The 18,400-nt window shown below is 42.1% G+C and overlaps 1 protein-coding gene across 1 annotated transcript in view; it reads left to right on the forward strand.

Moving 5' to 3' along the window:
* Positions 1 to 14,434: 14,434 nt before the first annotated feature.
* GRAMD4 (GRAM domain containing 4) overlaps positions 14,435 to 18,400 on the forward strand; it is a 47,231-nt gene continuing 43,265 nt past the window's right edge. Inside the window, exon 1 of the mRNA XM_010084677.1 lies at positions 14,435 to 14,639. Coding sequence (XP_010082979.1) covers positions 14,478 to 14,639 — 162 coding nt within the window. The 5' untranslated portion in view covers positions 14,435 to 14,477. The remainder of the gene's footprint in view (positions 14,640 to 18,400) is intronic.

Here is an 18,400-nt window from a genome sequence, read left to right on the forward strand (position 1 = left end):
TTAGTTTTTAAAATTCCAAGGTTTAAATATGTAAATATTAATGAAGTAATTGGGAATAACTTGGAGCTGGAAGAAGTCCTGGTTAAGAGACTGACAGAAGTGTCAAAAATATTGCTCTCTGCCTTAATTTCTGCTCCTTCCCCCATATTTTTTGCAGAATTTTTGGGAAGTCTGTGGGTTGTCTCTGATGAGGTGGCCTCTCACTTTTGCTATGAGGTACCACAGGCTTCTCTCTGGCTTTGGTGTGAAAAACAAACCATTTCTTAGGAGTGGTTGGATGAAGAAAGATGGAATCTCTACAGATATCCCCCTTGTGAACTTGGGGAAGCTTTGAAATGGGCACAGCTGAAGTGGTTTTACAGTGGCTTGTGGGGCACATGGGTGCATACAAGAAAACCCTCCTGCCCCTTCTCCACCCCAGCCATAACTGCGCAGAAAGATATGCTGTGTGTCTATGGCTCTTATTCTTAAAGTATTTTGACCTTTGGACCTTTTATCATTGCCAACTGAGGTGTCATCATGGCATAAATAAACCCGTCAGTTCAAGCAGTGTAATTCTGGCCATCATCCCAGTCTTAGAGGCAGACTTAAATGCCATCCTGTAGCTGGTTTTTAAGTTGCTTGGTCTGATTGAAATGGTGACTGAAATAATCTTATTTCTTCTCCCTTGGTTTCTTCGCTTTGTTACTAAACTCTCTGTCCTGCTGTCTTTGTGTTAATTTAAATCTATTTCAAGTCTGAAGGCTCAGCAATGTGCCAGGTTGCTATTTACTGTCATTGGGTTTGTATCATTTTAGCAGCTTGACGGGCTTCACGGTGTATTTGTGACATTTTGAGATGAGAAAATACTTTGTTTTGAAACAGAGCATGCAAAAAGTATGGTAGAGTGCTTGTACAGGCTTGGTTAATAAACTGAAGAGCTTATCCATTAAATGCAAACACCATTGGATTCATAGGTTACCCCACGTTTGGGATCAGAAAACCAAACTGGCAGAGATTTTTTTTCTACCTCTTCTCTGTGTCCAGTACATCTGGTGTTGAAACACTGTGGAAACCTTGCTGATAGCTCTGTCAAGAGAACAGCTAGCTTCTCTTGGGAGAAATGGCACTTAGCACGTAACCATACTTCAGTGGTGCTCGGTAGAGGAGGGGAGCTGCGTATGTTGAAGTGCCTTGATTTATTTAAAGACTTGCTCTAAGATATCTTGTTCCAGTTGTTTCAAGCAGCTTCAAAAATGTAGTTGTTGACAGTGATGTGTAATTTTTTTTGTCATCTGCAGTTATGAGGCAAGCACCATTAAAATGTTAATTTCCTACAAATATGTCCAAATTGGTAAGAACTGGGCTAGTTTATGGTAATAGCCTCAGCTGACTAGTTTACTTTTTAGGAAGAGTCTTTGCATCTTCCTTATGGACTTATGTAGCACATAATTTCTGCTTTCTTGAAATTATGCAATTTTTTGTTTAGTTTTCCTCAACTCTACGCATGCTTTAAGGAAGTCTCAAAATTGCTTGTAGAATATGACTGCATATTTCTGTCTTCCCTTTCCTCCATCGGTCATGCATGCAGCCATGTACGCCAAGCTGCTGAAGGTGGGTGGGCAGCCGACCTGCTCTGTGTATGTCTGGAGACGAGTGGGTTACGGTTGCTGGCTGGAGTTCATTTGTGGCAGTGTTGAGTGTTTTGGGTGACAAGTTATTTTGGTTTTGTTTGCAAAATGAAATTGGTTTTATGAACTAATAAAATTTGTGAGAAAAGATAGTAATGAATGGGAAACTTAACTGGAATAGTGTCCTTTTTTTCTTTTTTTTTTTTTTTCTTTTCGTCTTTTTCCCCTTTTTATTTCCCTTCCATGTAGTTCCCTATGAGTATCTGACTCAGACTCCATCGTTTTTTCAGAGGTTATTCCACTTCCTGGCATAGACCCACACTGTTGTCCCCCATCTGTAACTGCTGGAGTTCTGAGGGGACAGCTGCTGCTCAGCCTCACGTTTGTACTTTTCCACCAGTTGCCTATTTAACCAATCATGACTGCTGCCACATGTGTGGCAGCCTTTTTCTGGGCTGGACTGGTGTCTGTCTTGGGTCCTCTACTTAGAGCAGTTAGAGGTATCACCAAAATTGGCTTTTTTAACAGCAGTTGATACTATGTCCAAAGGTTATTGGAAATGAGAATGGAGGAGATGCCCAGACTGCATGTACCTCTTGGGCAAATCAGGCTTAACAGCAAAGATTTCCACTTATTTTTGCTGTCCAAAGCATGTTGAAATCAACATGTGAAACAAAGAGGTCTGCAGTTATGGCAGAATACCCAGGCAGTTTACTGAACAGAAGTGTTGATGTGCAGGATGGTGATTATACTCCGTATGGCCCCTCCAGTTTCTTATGGGGTTGGATACTCTGCTGCCTGGTGTGGTTATACTGGCTTGATCCAACCTAAACCTGTGCGTTTGATTTGGTGGTTGGTTTTTGTTGCTGTTGTTGTTGGGTTTTTTTGGGTTTTTTTTGTTTTTTTTTTTTCTTAAATTCGGGTTTACTGTTGTAAGCATGGGTACACAGAGCAGATACTCTGCCTTCTGAGGGAACGATGCAGTTTGAAATGTGAGGGAATAGAGGTTTGTTCCTGTAAGGGAGATTTTCTCGAACAGGATGGCCTTTCAACCTTAAGCCTGCCATGTCACTATGTTAAGAGTGGTTAAATAGCCGATTTATTTTTACACTAGTAATTGCAATCCAGAGATAAAAACTGTCTTTCGCATACTGTGATTCAGTTCTGTTTATAGGAAATGTGCCAACAGTGCAGACAGGCTTACGTGAAGGGTTGCAGTCTGAAGAAATGGAGCAGAGGTCTGTGATACCTAGAGGACAAGTTTGGTGCTTTCCCGTGTCATGCAACTTCCTCTGCTATTTCTAAACTCCACTAAGTGGAGAAAAAGATCCCTCTCATAATTTGATGAGTTGTGTGGGTGAGAATGGAGGAAGCTCTTTTCCGGAGTACCACTTTCCAGTGGAGCTGCTGTTTGCATTTCTGTTGGTCTGGTGGGAGCTTGACCTTGAGTTTTTTTACTCCGTGATAAGATTTCAAGGAATAGTTTACATGGTTTTTACAAGTTGCTGTGTAGTAGAGACAGTGCCAGAAAAGAAGCTGGTGCCAGAACCCAGACTTAGTGCATGAAACTTGCCATTTCTCCATTACTCCTTTGTGTAATTTGGAAAAATCCCTCCTTCATGTGGTGTGCAGTGTAGCAATCTTTCACATAGTGTCCTTTTACATATTTTCTATGCACGTTTTTGTGCAATCTTCCATGCCTCTTCATTTAGAAGTTGACATGATGAGGAATTACAACACTACAGCATTGCATAATCCACATAGTTATTTTATTTTTTGTTTTCTGCCCTATCCCTTCTGTGCCTGTAGCACCAACTTCAGGAGCATTTTAATGGTTTTGCTGGGAGGAAGGGAGAAGGAACAGAATAAGCAGCAGCAGTGCTACTTTATAAGCTCAAGGCCAGTATATAGGAAGAAATTAAAGATTCTTAACTCTAGTGGTGGTTGTAATTTAGTAAGTGCTAGCTATGTCTTCATATACCAAAGATGTTCAACTTCTTTGCTCATGAGGGGCAAACTTAAAAGTTTTTGATTTATTAAAATTATTTTTATGACTGTATGGCTGTTGTAGAGCTACTGGTGTTTGGTAAAAGACTCAATTCCTTCCATTGGCTGTGTGCTGACTATAGAAATCAATGACGGACATCTCCAACCCTTATCTGGTTTTTTTTTTGTGTGGTTTATTTTTGCAACATAGATATTTTGAGCCTTAATGGATTCTCAAATCATCAGCATAAGGGTTAAAGCTTGCAGAAGCAAGTTACGAAGTGCTGTAGACAAAATCACTGCATCCTGGGAATCTTCCTCTTAAAACTTACATCTAGGTGGTTTCATGATGGTCTTTGTTCCTTGCTTACAGAGCTGTTAATGTTGGCTGTCTCCCTAAACTGAGGGAAGCCTGTCGGGATAGACCATCTTGCTGTACTCTGATTATTAGTCTTGTTCTCAGTGAGGTGCCCTGATAGCTGAATGATTTGGGGACTGTGAACGTGGCCCTGTGGTTGCTTTGTGAACAAAAAAGTAGGTGAGTTCATTTTATCATTGTGTATATAGCACAGCAGTTGTAGGTCTGTGGTCTTTTGCCCAACAGCTTTAGTAACTCCTTCTATATGGTTTTGCCATCAGTAAAAATGTAATGCGTAGGTAGCTTGGCACTGCTGCACCTGTGAAGTGTTGTTCAAATTTGTGAGCTGCCTACACATGGTGTGGTGGATGTTTGTTGGTCAGGACTGGGGCAGGCTTCTGTTTCAGTGTTGGGCTGCACTCGTCGCTATGCTCAGTGGAGGTACATGTGCTGCTTGGAGGTCAGCAGAGATCCGTCAGGCTACCGTTGTTAGCCATGAGTTGCATCCTGCGTCAAATGTGTACATTGTTTCTCTGTTTTTCATTGAATAGCAAGGTGAAATCTTTGTTTATCAGAAAGGAATATGTAGTCATTCTTCAAAACTAGACCATGTTTTATACCTTTGTTCTGTTTCTGAAGGTTGCTGGGTGCACTATGAGCAGTCACCCAGAGCAGATGGAGTGCGTGCCTGCTGCTGCTGAGACCTCTGCAAGAAACACCTGCTAGGTCCAAGCCATTCTGCATAGACCTTGTAAAGGCTGTTCTCAAAGTGTCTTTCTCTAAGCCTAGATTATGGTTTGTTTCCACAGTGTCTTTTTTTTTTTTTTTTTTTTATCACTACCCCCATTCTCTGATTTATCTGTATTTATCATCCAAAGATGATGAACATGTGGTTGAGATTATGAAAAAAAACCACAGTCAGCATTGAACAGCAGGTATATGGTCTCAGTAACTTGCACTTTTTTTACTTGGAAGGACAGAATTAAAATTCTTCTTCAGTGCTGGCAGGGCTCACACTTTGTAAACAGTTTAGTGATCACCTTCCATATATTAGTCTGAATAAGACATTCCATGCTAGTATGTGTATTTCTGAGTGTAAATGTTTATTTTAAAGCAGATTGTAAAAGGCCAGCTTTATTCTGAGTGCTGCGTCAAGCTGGGCTTCTTATACTTCCATTTCAACAGTGGAAAAGGAGATATATGCAGTGATAGCCTAATCTTACCCTGTGTTAGTCATGTCCTGTTGTTCCCCTCCGTCATCCCCATCTCTCTTTGTTTTTATAGGCAGAAGTTGTGGTGCTTGCTTATGGCAGTGCTTCCCCTGTGCCCCAGCTTCTTTCTTGGTTGAAGCCCAGCCAGACCTGAGCTGCCTGAGTCTTCCTGTGTGCAGAGGCTCTTGCTGAGCTGGTGGTGTTCATCTTCCCATCTTTGCCCTCAGCTCCCCTGAGTTACAGTAGATGAAATTCAGAGTGAGGAAGCAGAAAAAAGCCTTTCGTCAATGCAAAGCTGTGACAAGCTTCTATTCCATCCCTCAGAGGAGGGACTGAAGCTCTGGTGTGGGACTGATTTCTGAAATGTGCTTCATGGCAGCTTCATAAACACTATCTTTAGGGTGAGGCTTCACAGTAGTTCAACTTGATTTAGGTGCAGGTGGCTGCTGTAAACTTTCTGATGCTTTCTCCCTCTGCCCATGACCAGAAATATTCTGTGTGCGGGAGGCACGACAGCTCCAATAGTTTGTGCAGCCATGAGTGAGGCTGCATAGCTGTCTGCTCTCATTAGACTGACCTTGCCGGAAAACAAACACAAAAATTAGTTGTATCAGCACTGAGGGGATAAATTAAATGAGTGGTCAAGTGACATAAAGGCCATGGCAGAAATGAACGGGGTTGCTCCCTTTGGTGTCAGCCTGTGATCAAGTTGTCTTGCGGCTCGGATCAGGGTGGGTATGCAGCAGGGGGGACGGGGTGGTGCGATGGGTGACCATGATGGGAGGGTTTCACCAGGAGGGCGATAAGCTTTTACTGCTATCATGCTGCCTGTTTTGTGGGATATCTGCTGTGTTCACCGGGCAAACACGGCTGCTAAGAAACTACCTGCACCCTGTGGTGTGACCTGGCGGCTCCTCCAGTCTGTGTGTGGTGTTTGAGCTCCGCTCTGCAGGCAAAGCCGCTTTCGTGCAGGGTTTTTGGTCCTGCTCTTCCAATAGTAAATGTTTCACTTTTCTCTTTTTCACACAGGTGTCTTGAGGAAAAAAATGAGCTCTATCCTCCTGTTTTGTGAGTTAAAGCTTGCTAAGTTTAGGTTTCATAATGAAAGAGAGATGGAGGTGTGTAGGGCGTTGACGTGTTTGCGGAAGCGGTGTGTTTTTGGAGGTGTGATGTTAGCTAAGGGATTAAGCACAAGGTACAATCCCACAGCTGCTCATCTGAAGCAGTCACTGCCCTCAGCTTCTTTTGTGACACACTGGTGTGTGACCTGTGTAGGTACATGCATGTGGTTTGGGCCTCTTTTGGTGCCTCCCCTGCTCCACCGACAATTTTCCAGTGATGAGCAAGCCAAGGCCCCCACATTTCAGCTGCTTGGGCGCTGTCCCTAGCAGTGGCAGTTGCGGCTCCCCCTTCTCCCTCCTTTTGTGGAGGGTCACTGGAGGTGCCTCCTCCTCTGGCTTGCTGAAGGGCCTGTCCCTAGGCGGTTGAGGGGTTAAGGCCGATGCCTTGCACAGGTCTGAAACTTTGCAGTGACTGCACAGCACTTTTTGGGAACTTCTGCCTTAAAATGTTTGCCAAATACATCTGAAGTACTCTCTGGCTGAGGCAGGTACAGAAGAGAGTCCTGCAGCCCCGCGCAGCCATGTTCTTTGTTTCCCCTCTCCCCCCAGCCCCTTCTGTCTGCTGCAGCTGAGCTGAAGGTTTTGAGGACAAGTCGCTTTTATTGTACAACCCCAATTTGTCTCCCAGGCAGCTTCATGGTGTGAGCTGAATGACACGTTAAGTCTCTTTTGGAAAAAAATAGATTTGAGCGTAATGCATATTCATGAAGCTGCATTATGGTTGCTGTGACAACCTCACCGCTGGCAGGCAAGATCGGTATGTTGAACTTCTGTCTCCAGTCTCCCTGTTGTACCGTAGCACATGTCATACAGCTTTCCATTTTTTTTTCTCCCTCCCCTCCTCCCCCCAGTCAGTGGCCAATTTAAATTGTTTCAGAGTTGATGCTTAATTAATAGCTGCATCTAATTAAGCCTGCAACACTTGAAGCACAACTTCCTGCTCATTTCTGACCCATGTTAATCGAGTGTTGCTTCTGCCAGCAGTCTGTAACGCAGAGGGCATGGTTCCAGTGGGATTTTCTTTGTTCGTCTCCCTTTAAACTCAAGGGAAAAATAAACTTGAGTTACTAAGCGTGATATTTCTCCACACCATAGGTAGCCTAACGGATAACTTTGTCTGTCATGCAAAAAACACCAACAAGGTCTATTCCCCTAGTCTGTCCCTATGTAGTCTAGCCTATCCCTAGAGTTTTCAGGACTCCTGACCCTGAAGGGGTTGGGAGCTTTTAGCAGGTGTTGCTCAAAACCAGAAAGCAGTTTGCTCTGTAAATGCGTTACATCATGTTATGACCCTGGGGCCATGGGTGACGTAATTGGAGGAAGAATTTGTCAGGCTGTGATTCTATGGTGGTGACTAATTCCAGGATGAACCTGTGACGGGTTGAGCGTGGGGAGAGCTCAACTCTGAAGGTCAAGACTGGCGTGTTTGTTGATGTTGGAAACTGAGGGCACTCCCACAATGCTCGTAACTTCTGAACAAACTTTTGTGTTTGTAAGCTGTTCTTGGCCAGTCCAGCTGGATGTTTGGCCCAAAGTATTGCTGTTTCTTGGTTTCTAGTGGGACATGATGATGTTGTTTTCTACAGAGAACTTGACATATTGCATAGTCCTGAGTGACAGAAGTCTCACATGGGTGCTGTTCATGAAAGGACTGCATTGAGTGAGGTTTGCGTCCCTTCTGTGTGCTTAAGTGTCTTGTTGCGTTGAGCTTAATGTAAAGTTTTAATGAAATGTGCCAACTTCGTCTATACAAAACCACTGCCTGTTGTTCAAGGGGAGATGCTGTGGGTAAGGTTTGGCTTTCTTCACAGCTGTAAGCGTTCTGGAGAGCAAATTGGGAGAAGTGTGTGCGCACAGGGGGGAGAAAAGTTGAGCAGACAAGGAGCTCTCAAGTGCAGTTGATCTTTCTCTGGTTAGTTTCTTAAATATTAATAAGTACAAAATGTTCAGACAGTGACTTCACATGAGATTCTGTCCATTAAAATGAGAAATTGGGGGGAAAAATCATGTAGCAAGAGGGAACTTTTTGCACAGAGCAGTATGTAGAGCTGGACCATGAATCTGTTGTAGGCTTAGATGTACTCACTGAGGTTTCCCGTTTTAGTTAGACGTGTCCAGAAAAAAACAAGCTTTGTTTTCAGTATCAGTTGGTATGTGGATGGCCTGAGGGTATCACATCATGTTCCTGCTCTTCTGTCAGCTCTTTTACAATAATACGCAGGAACATTTCAGTGAAGAAGTAATGAACACCTAAAGTAATCCTGATTCTTTCCACTCCCTCAGTTTGCACATCCTCCCCCCTCCCCCCCGCCCCATGATAAGACCGAAACATCCTGGTGTTGACACTATGTCTGTACTTGTTCATTCACACACAGCCTTTCTTTTCGTGGATACCAGAGCTCTTGCCTTGGACTTCTGCAGAAAGACATTTTGAGATTGAAAGGAGAATGTGAAGGAGTAGGATGTAAAGATGGGAACTGGGGGTGTGCTAGATTTGCTTCAACTCCTATGTTGTCTTCAGCTTTCTGAAATGCCGTCTTTCTTGCAAGTGCTGTAGAAGTCACTTTGCTGTGTCATAGTCTTGTATGCCCTTTTTAACCCGAGGGGAAATTAATCCATGATGTTTTAGTGGGTTTTTTTGTTGCTGTTTTCCCCCAGGCTCCAGATGAATACTCGCTGAGGCAATGCTGTTTGACTTTGTGTAGCACATTTGTATTTTGTTAACAGCTAAGGAAGACTGAATCGCTGTGTTGTAGCACAGAGTCCTTTCTCTGAGAAAGTGCACATGAAGATTTGGCTGTTCAACCTCTGCCTGGTCTACCAGGCCACATACTCTGATTCCAGCATATTCTTGTCTAAAAACCAAATGCAACTACAGAGAACCAAAACCTATAAGCCACCTGTAGAAGACTCTGGGGCGTGTTAAGGTGGATTTCAGACAGTAGCAGTGCACTGCGTGCTGCCCTTCCCCGAGTTCCCTCCTCTCTTCTGTATCCCAACCGCTTCCATGTTCGTGCAAGAGCATGAGGGGAGCAGTGGCACGAAGGGGTCGGGATGTCTGTAGGAGCAAGCCCCATAACCAAGCCTCTTCAGGCTACACCAGGCAGGTGGGCTCTTGTGTTTCCCCAGCAGCTGGTTGTCTCCTTGCTGAACCCTCTCTGTAAACATAGGCAGAAAAAGCTGTGCTAGATCTGCTAATGATTTTTATGTAAAAGTTTGGGAAAACTTGATTTTTCTCTACTTATTGTAAGTTTGGAATGTGTGCATATGTTGGTTTGGGGTTTTTGGGTCTTAATATTTTCGTTTAAATTGAACATCCAACCGTTATTTGGGGGCTGATTGAGGGTTTTCATATTAGGTCCAAATAAAGTAATCTTTTTTCTGTCTCTGTGTAAGAGGAATAAAACCTCAGCCTTGAAGGATTTGGTTTAGCAACTAGATAGTAATGGCAATTAAAAAAAAAAACACGTTTAAAGGTGACTTTTTAAAAAAATGTGGAAAATATAGACTTCTTCCACTAATCAAGCCCTGTATACATAAACTGTTGCCTGTTTTTTCACTAGATGGTTTGGGACTTCAGGATAATTTTTACAGGCTGCTGTTGAATTTTGCTGGTTTGACCTCTGCTAGTGGAACAAGAGAAATAAAAGCCATGTTTGTAAAAACCTGGGTGCCTGAATAGCCTTGTTTGTAAGCATGTTAATGTAAGATATCCTTACTGTATTACAACGGAGGACCTGCTAGTATTATTAGATCTGGCTGAGGTGCAACAAAGTTGGACCTAAATCAGTCTTGCAGAGTCAGCGTCTGCCTTGCTGTGCTCTGCAGCACTTTCTGTTACAGCGTTGAATATGGGAAAGATCTTCTGTTGCTTACATTCATGGTAGGGTGTTTGCAGAAATAAGCTCAATTAGGGAGGATGGATTTTATTTTCTTGAACATAAGTTAAAAATTTGCAAGCGTGTTACCAGTCTTAATTCCTCTTTGTAGCTTTTTTTGTTGTTGTATTGTGAGAACAATTATTGTCACATGCATGACAGTATTGGGAAATGAGCATTTACAATGCACAGAGTTAAAATATTTGTATTTTTATAAGTTCATGATATTTATTTGTGGTTAGTTTGAAAACAGAGGGAGATATGTGTCGGCATTCACAGTCTGAGCTCTGCATGTGCAAAACTGCATGTTGTTTTTGATGTTGCTCACATGGGGAGTTACTAGAAACAGCCTGAAGCTTACAGCTGAACCAGCTGAGTCCAGGTTGTGGACGGGTAGTTGGGAGAGGGTGAGGGGATGAATAGCTATGATAGCAAAGCAAGTGTTTTGATAGTTACTGTATTTTACAGTAAGTCTAATTCTAGGTTAGATTCTGGTCTTCCATTTTACAAAAGCTTCCTCAAGCTTATCTAAACTTGACCCAAGTCACTGAGCATACAAAATCAGCGAGAAACTTTTTCCTAGTGAGCCTGAAACTGCCAAAAAGTAGCCATATTTATTGATCTTTATCTGAAAAGAAAGTTGCTAGTTGCAAGAACAGGCTGCTGACATAAAAAGCCTGTCTTAGGTCATTCGTTTGGCTGGAGGCCAGATAATGAGTTTCTATAGGAGCTTGTTGGCAAGCCTAGGTTTTTGCTTAGGTTAATGTAATGTAACTGTAAGTAATATGGGAGCCTGGTACACTCAAAACAACTTTTAGACAAAATGATCTTATTAGTTTTCAATTATAATGGAGTAGTATTTTTATATAACAGCTTCTTGTACTTAAAGCACTTAAAAAAAGTGGCTAGGAACATGATTCTTTACTATTTCCTCTTTTAATGGTCAGCCTACTAAATAATACTTTAAAAATATTGACGCTGATGACATCTCTTTTTGCTAGCCTCTGTGTTACAGGATTTAAGCCAAATGTGTTCAGTGGAGTGATCTCTTAGTTCTTTAAAGAAAGGTTTGCATTATTAAAAGACCAGGTGGTAATGCACTTAAGGGTAGGTACATCAGTTTTACTAGTGAAAAATACCATAAATGTGTTCATGGGTACATCTCTTGACTGGGGCTGAAATTCTGTGACTAGGGCTGAAATGCATGAACTGTGCTAGGAGGAGGCTGGAGTTTAGGAAGTGTTCCCATCCAGTGTCCAACCCAGGCAGTCACACTGCTGAGCCTTTTTGAGGGCCTCATGGTTCTTTCATTGCCTGAAGGCAAAGCTTGAAGAGAATGGTTGGAGATTGATCTGTCCCAAGAGGTTTTTGTTGCCTCCCGCTTCTTTTGTGTGGTAAGTGAATGTAAATCCACTCTAAGGGGAAAACTGAATTAAGATCTGGAAACGTCCATTGAGGTGCTTTATATGCCAGGCTATGAAAAGAGGTCCAGATCCAGCCCTGGTCTTAGGGGAGTGGTGGATAAACGTGGCTTTAACAGGAGGACACTGAGAACTCCTGATTCCACCCAGGACAGCAATGCTCATCTGCAGATTTGAGTTAACTGCTCCATTGATACATGGAATGGAGATGGCTTGGGATGCATGGAGATGGCTTGGAATGTATGCTTGTCCTCCATTTGTATGGGCTGATGAGTGCTGACAAGAAAAGGAATAGCACTCTACCATCCTTATTAGTTTGTCATGTAGCTGTTTCATTAGCAGTGATGGTATGGATGATGAACAAACAAGGTCTGGTTTAGAACTTCTTTGTTGTAGGTCTGACTCGGTATGTAAAACTGCTTTAACATAGATGGAGATCTTTGGGATGGGAGGGAGCATGATAGAATTGTTCCGGTGCTTATCAGGGGCTTAAACTTCCCTGACAGCATTTGTTCTCTAGTTGCTATTAATAGTAGGGCCTAGAGGTATTTCTGGATGTGATAGCTGACAAGTTTCTTCATCAAATAGTCAATGAATGAGGAAGAAGTGTTTCTATTTTAAACTTAGCTTTGACAAGTAATAGAACTTCAAAGAAAAGCAGTTCATAGAAAATAACCTTGGTGTGAGTTACTACAAGTGGTTCTCTTTAAGTGAAAGATTAAACTCAGGGCTGCAGCATTAAGCATCTCTGATAAAGGAAGAATTCTGTGGGTTTTTTGCCAACTGCACTGTAGGGGATTTGTATTAGTTTCAAACTTACGTGTTTAAGTGAAGGGTGCTGATAAACCTTGGCAGAGGTGCAAACTAAGGCAGATTTTGAAGGGAATGATTTGGTTTGAACTTGGAGTGAATAGTTGCTGCCAAAGTGTTAGGATAAGCGCAGAATCCACAGGGAAAGATGAAGAGCTCTGTTGAAAAGAGGTTTGTGTTAGGAGGTGAGAATTGCCTCAAGTGCAAAGGCTGTGGGAGCCAATAGCAAAAGGCTCTTCTTTCTTCCTCTTTATTTATATGCCTGAAGTGATGCATGTCTAGATCTGCCTTTGCTTTTTCATCTCACATCAGTGCCTGGGATGATGTGCCATGAAGCTAAGTATGTTTTTTAATGAAGAGGAGGGCAGTGCTGACCATAGGGAAAAAAGGATTGTAACAGGAACAGGTGCCTCAAAATAAATTTTCATCACTGCAAAAGTCTGTTTGCGAGTGTGTAGCAGCAACCTCCAAATGGAATGCTCTGAGCTGAGGAACAGAGTTTGTAGGAGCGAAATTTGTAGTTGGTTTGTTGTAAACTGCCAGAGTGGTAGCTTGCTAGAGTGGCAGGATCAGAGAACTACCTTTTATTTAAAAAAAAAAAAAAAAAAAGGAACTTGGGAGCTTTGGTACAGAGCGTGATATATGTAGAGCATTGAATTGGACCAATTTAGCAGGTCTCATTTAAATTGGAAATTATATTGTGCCGTGTCTTGGAAAGCTGCCATCACAACAAGTGTACATAAATTAATTCAGCTTCCTTCTATTGTCTTTTAAAAAGCAAAATGCTTCTCTCAGTACAATTTATGATTTATAAATTAAGTATTGTTCATGTCAAATACTGTCTCTGGAAGTGAAATGTCCTGGGCATTTCTCATTTTTCTGGATGCTATGGCACCTGCATGTTTTGCAAAAATACTGGCTGTGCTGTTTCTTTTACAGTAACGTTTTGATCATGGTAGTTTTTAAAAAAATGTGAAAACGTCACTAATAAAGTCATTTGCTGTTGCTTCTCAAAGGGAGTAACAGAACTATGGCAAAGGATATACAAGATTGTCAGTAGTGGTAATTTTAAAGATTTTGACAGTGCATCTGAATGTGATTTAGATTCAACTTCAGCAATCTCTAGTTTTTGGTCAGATGTTCTGTATGGATCTGGCTGGTGGCTTTCTTCAGTAAACCCGTGGTACTTTCTGTTCTTGTAGCCTGAAGCAGTAGGGAGGTATGATAGCCTCCCTACTCTTTTGCTCCAGTTTTTTCTGGGAATTTAAAGGTCTGTTGTGAAGATTAGTGGATTTTCATGTCTTTGATTAGAAGCATCAGCAAGTTGAAGAATGTGGATTTACCAGTTTAGCTTTTTTCTTTCCTGTAACCTGTTACTTCCTAATCTTTCTTTGGATTGCGGGCTGTTAGCTTGTGCCCATTCTGACTTTCTTTAAAAACAGCCAGGAGAAAGAGGCTGTAATAGTGTGGGAAGATCATAGAATCATAGAATTGTTTGGGTTGGAAGGGACCTTAAGGATCATCAAGTTCCAACCCCCCTGCCATGGGTAGGGACACCCTCCACTAGACCAGGTTGCTCAAAGCCTCATCCAGCCTGGCCTTGAACACCTCCAGGGATGGGGCATCCACACCTTCCCTGGGCAACCTGGGCCACTGCCTTACCACCCTCACAGTAAAATATTTCTTCCTAATATCTAATCTAAATCTACCCTCTTTCAGTTTAAAACCGTTACCCCTCATCCTGTTGCTACATTCCCATGATAAAGAGTGCCTCCTCATCCCTACTGTAGGCCCCCTTTAAGTACTGAAGGCTGCTATAAAGCTGGTAAATCATCAACTACTGCATGAAAAACAAACCATGCATCTGTTACACTGGAAAAAATGCCTGTTAAAAAAGCTAAGCTGCAGCATGTTTTTCTTCCAGTGGTAGGAGGGCTCTTGAAAGATGGTTAGAAGTAGTTAGTGATTAGAATGCGTGCATTTAGGTTTATTGCAGGCTTTCTAAAGTACTCTCGATGTCTTGTTTCTTGCAGAGACTCCAACCGTCATGTTAAGGTAAAGCAGAAAAGTGCAGTACTGAACATGCTAAAGAGGTTGGACAAAATAAGGTTCAGAGGTCACAAGAGAGATGAGTTCCTTGATTTAGCAGAGTCTCCAAATGCTTCAGACACTGAATGTGGAGATGAAATCCCGGTGAAAATACCTCGAACATCAACTCGAGACAATGAAGAGCTGAGAGACCCTGTAAGTACTTTGTTTAAAGTATTGTTATGTTATATAGTTTGCAGGCAGAAACATAACAGAAATTACTAATTCTTTATCCTTATATTTTGAATTTAACACGTGAAGATTTGTGGACTAGGAAGTAAGCTTTCAGTAACAGGCTTACGTTTTGTGGAGGGATCAATTAATTTCTTAGTATTCAGGTTCCCTGTCCCTACTATTGATTTTAGATGATGTGGGTTGACAGGTTTGTAATGTGCTTCTGAATGCTGTCTGGTTTTTATTTGTTTTGGTGAATTACTAACAGATCTGAAGTAAAGGTTTCTTTTTAGTCTGAGGAACTCGGATCTGCTCCAATGGCACTGGCCAGGACTGCAGGGATAAGACTTCTGGTGGCTTCATTAGAGTTAGAGGGTCATACTACCTTGTTCTTCACTGCAGTGTTGTATCCAGTAGTGCTTCAATGCTGTACAGCTGGTTTAAAGCTGTGCAGGAGGTGAGCAAGACTCTTCAGGTGCTAAAACTTTTTGGTGCTTTTAAGCAGAAGCACCCAAACAGACCTCCCTTTTTAAAGGACACTTTCAGAAAAGTATATGACTTGGAAGTCAGAATTTGTACCGCACTATTTGGAAACTCACCATGCGGTTTTTATCCTAAAAATGTGTCTGAAAGCTCATTTACAGAAGAACAGGGCTTGCTCACTGCAACTGTTAAAAGTAAAAGACTTCAAATTGTATATGCTTAAGCATCAATATTGAGTTTGGCAAGTTATATCCTGTTCTGTGGCTAAGTGGGCTTGTATGTTATATACACACAGTCCTACTTATATGGGGCTCTTTTGACAGAATTTTTATCCTATTATCATGGAACTAACAAGTGATAATGACAGGGCATTTTTCTGTCACAAAAAGTCTATTGTATGCAAATCCTCAAACTCCTCAGACAAGGAAGGTCTTTTGAATGCTGTTCCTTTGCTTTTATTCTGCTTATTGTTCATAGTGGGACTAATTTGTGCTGCTGCCCTTTCAACATGGTATTTTCTGAATTTTTTTGTGGCTTATTTTAATTAAACTTAAGGCATCATATTTATGTGTGGAGAGCAGGGTATACCCTTTGTATCTAATCAGAAGGATCTGAATGGCAGAGCTAGAGGCTACAGAAAGATCTGTCTTAAACCCTAGATGCTATTTTCTGTATTTGTTTAGGAGGATCATAGCTCCAGGATGGTGTGGCTGAGGGAATAGCGAGGTAATCCTACGGTTTTGACTATTTATAAAGCCTTACAGCTACACATCTGCAGTGATGGTCTCTGTTTTCTCAAATTGTTGAGCTCTGTGTGCTGAGAAAGTGATTTGAAGAGAAACACTTCACTTTCTGGTTGATTACATACTCTTAAATAGGCTGTCATGAGCTAAGTCCTTGAGATACAGTTGAGTATAGTTCTTTAAAAACAGGGAGAAGGAGAGGGAAGAAAGCAGCAACAACATCAGGCTTGTTGTTGTGTTGTGAGCCTGGTGTTTGGGAGCTCCAAACCCAGTGTGATGCTGGAGCAGCCTAAGAGCAGCAGCTGTGTTACAGATACAAGAAAAATAAGCAAACTTTTGTGAGGAAAGAGGTCTGTCATATGAGGGATAGATTTCAGAGGGGAAGTTTGGGGGATTAGCACTTGGCCCTCACAGACATCTGCCCACTAACCACTGCTGCCCATACATAAAATGAAGAGAGAAGAAATAATCCCCTGACCTTCAGAAGTGTTGGGAGTAAAGAAAGTTATGCTTGTATATTTAAGTCATTGTTAAAGTAGTGTCTGAGATTGTGTGAACAGGGCGATTCTGAACTATGTCTCCATTTCTTATTGAGGTCATATGATTGAGTTGTGCCTGAATTGGTTTTAATTCAGTAACTAAAACTCAAACCTTAAATTGCTTATACAGGGTGGTTTTCTTTGATAGGCTCTGTATTATACTTTTATTACCCTGATCATGAAAAGACCAAGTCTTGTTGGTTTCTTCCTCTTTAATACTTTTGGGGAGCTGCTGAGAATATACAAAAGTCAAGACAAGTCTTGTGCATGAGTTGAAGTTAGTCCGCGTGTCTTTTCAGGTAGATTGGAGCTGTACTGTCCTTCTACTTTTGTTGCTTCACTATTTCTATTAAAATCTGAGCACAGAACTGATGGGCTTGGAAGAACAAGACTGATGGGCTTGGAAGTGAGGCATGTAAAGTTTGAGTCCTGGTCCCCTTATCGGCATCTTTGATACGTAGATGTCTCTGACTCCACTGTCAGCCATTCTCTTGACAAGGGGTTCGTCTCTGCCCTTCTCTACTTTTCTTTCTTTCTTTCTTTCTTTCTTTCTTTCTTTCTTTCTTTCTTTCTGGTGTATTAATCGTTACAGAGCCATTAAAGAAGAATCTGTCTGTTAGAACAGTACAGCACAGTCATATGAATGAAAGGCCCTTCTGTACTGTGCCTCAAGGGTATGTAGTGGGCTTAGAAGTGTGCACATTAGGTGCCTCTTTATGTATGTGTCTGAACTTGACAGGCGTATGCAAAAACTTGCCACAAATGAAGGTTTTAGAGTAAAAAGCCTTGTCATAAAAGCTTGTGATTGTAGAGTTCTGACGATCTGCAAAGAGGAGCATCCTCTGTCACACACCTCTAAGGAGTGGAGTGAATGTTCAGTCTCAGGCCACAGATACAGCAGTGGGACTTTGTCACAGCACTTCACATGTCTTACTGAAGCAGCACATGTGAAATTTACACTGTGGATGGCCCGATGAGGTAATTTTATATTCTTTAGCTTAAAACTGTGCGCTTTACCTATTTAGTTCAATAGTAAACATCCTCACTCATGTTTGGGTAAAGCACACGACTAGGTCCTGGCAGGAGAGCCCTGAGGTTGGAAGGATTAGTTATTTTCCTTTGAATTTTCCTCAGTGGTCTCTGAGACTAGTTGTTCAGAAGGTGTCTTACTCTTAATTTGAGCTAGTTTGGTCTTAATTTACAGGCTGTTTGCTCTTGTGAGCACTTTTCCCCCTGTCATTTAAGTGCCCTGACTACCAGGTATATCTTGGATAGCAGCTACTTTCTTAGGTCTCTGTGGGTGCTTGGACACTGTAATCAGATCATTGTCAAGACAGCTGTGTTGGTTAATAAATTAACTCTTTGTTAAGCATCTCTTTCCATTCCTGAATGGCTTCCCAGATTTATTCCTCCTTTCCCTCTTTACCACAGGTGGTTGTCTGCATTATTTTAATTTTATTTTTTTAGAGCAAGGACATTTAGCACTGTATGCAGCACTGTTATTTCTGCATGGTTTTGTAAAAACACCACAGTCACAAAATAGGCAGAGGAAGTACCCTGGTCCATCCCTATTTCCTAATAGTGAATGTATTAGCATTTGTCTTGTTGTGACACTGTAAATTCAGGTAGTGCTGCTTGCTTGGTAACTAAAGTCCCCTTTATTCAGTGCCATCATGGTTTCCTGTTCTGCTCCACCGTTACCCTCCATGGCTGCAGGGGCACAGCTGCCTCGCCATGGCCTGCACTAGGGGCTGCAGGGGAATCTCTGCTCCGGCACCTGGCGTACCTCCTTCTTCACTGACCTCAGTGTCTGCAGAGTTGTTCTTTTCACATATTCCCTCTCCTTTCTCCAGCTACATTTGCTGTTGCACAGCAGGTTTTTTTTCCCCCTTATTAAATATGTTATCCCTGAGGCACTACCACTGTCACTGATGGGCTCGGCCTTGGCCAGTGGTGGGTCCGTCTTGTAGCCGGCTGG

The sequence above is a fragment of the Pterocles gutturalis genome, unplaced genomic scaffold (assembly GCF_000699245.1).
Source record: "Pterocles gutturalis isolate BGI_N339 unplaced genomic scaffold, ASM69924v1 scaffold6195, whole genome shotgun sequence".
Lineage (NCBI taxonomy): Eukaryota > Metazoa > Chordata > Aves > Pterocliformes > Pteroclidae > Pterocles > Pterocles gutturalis.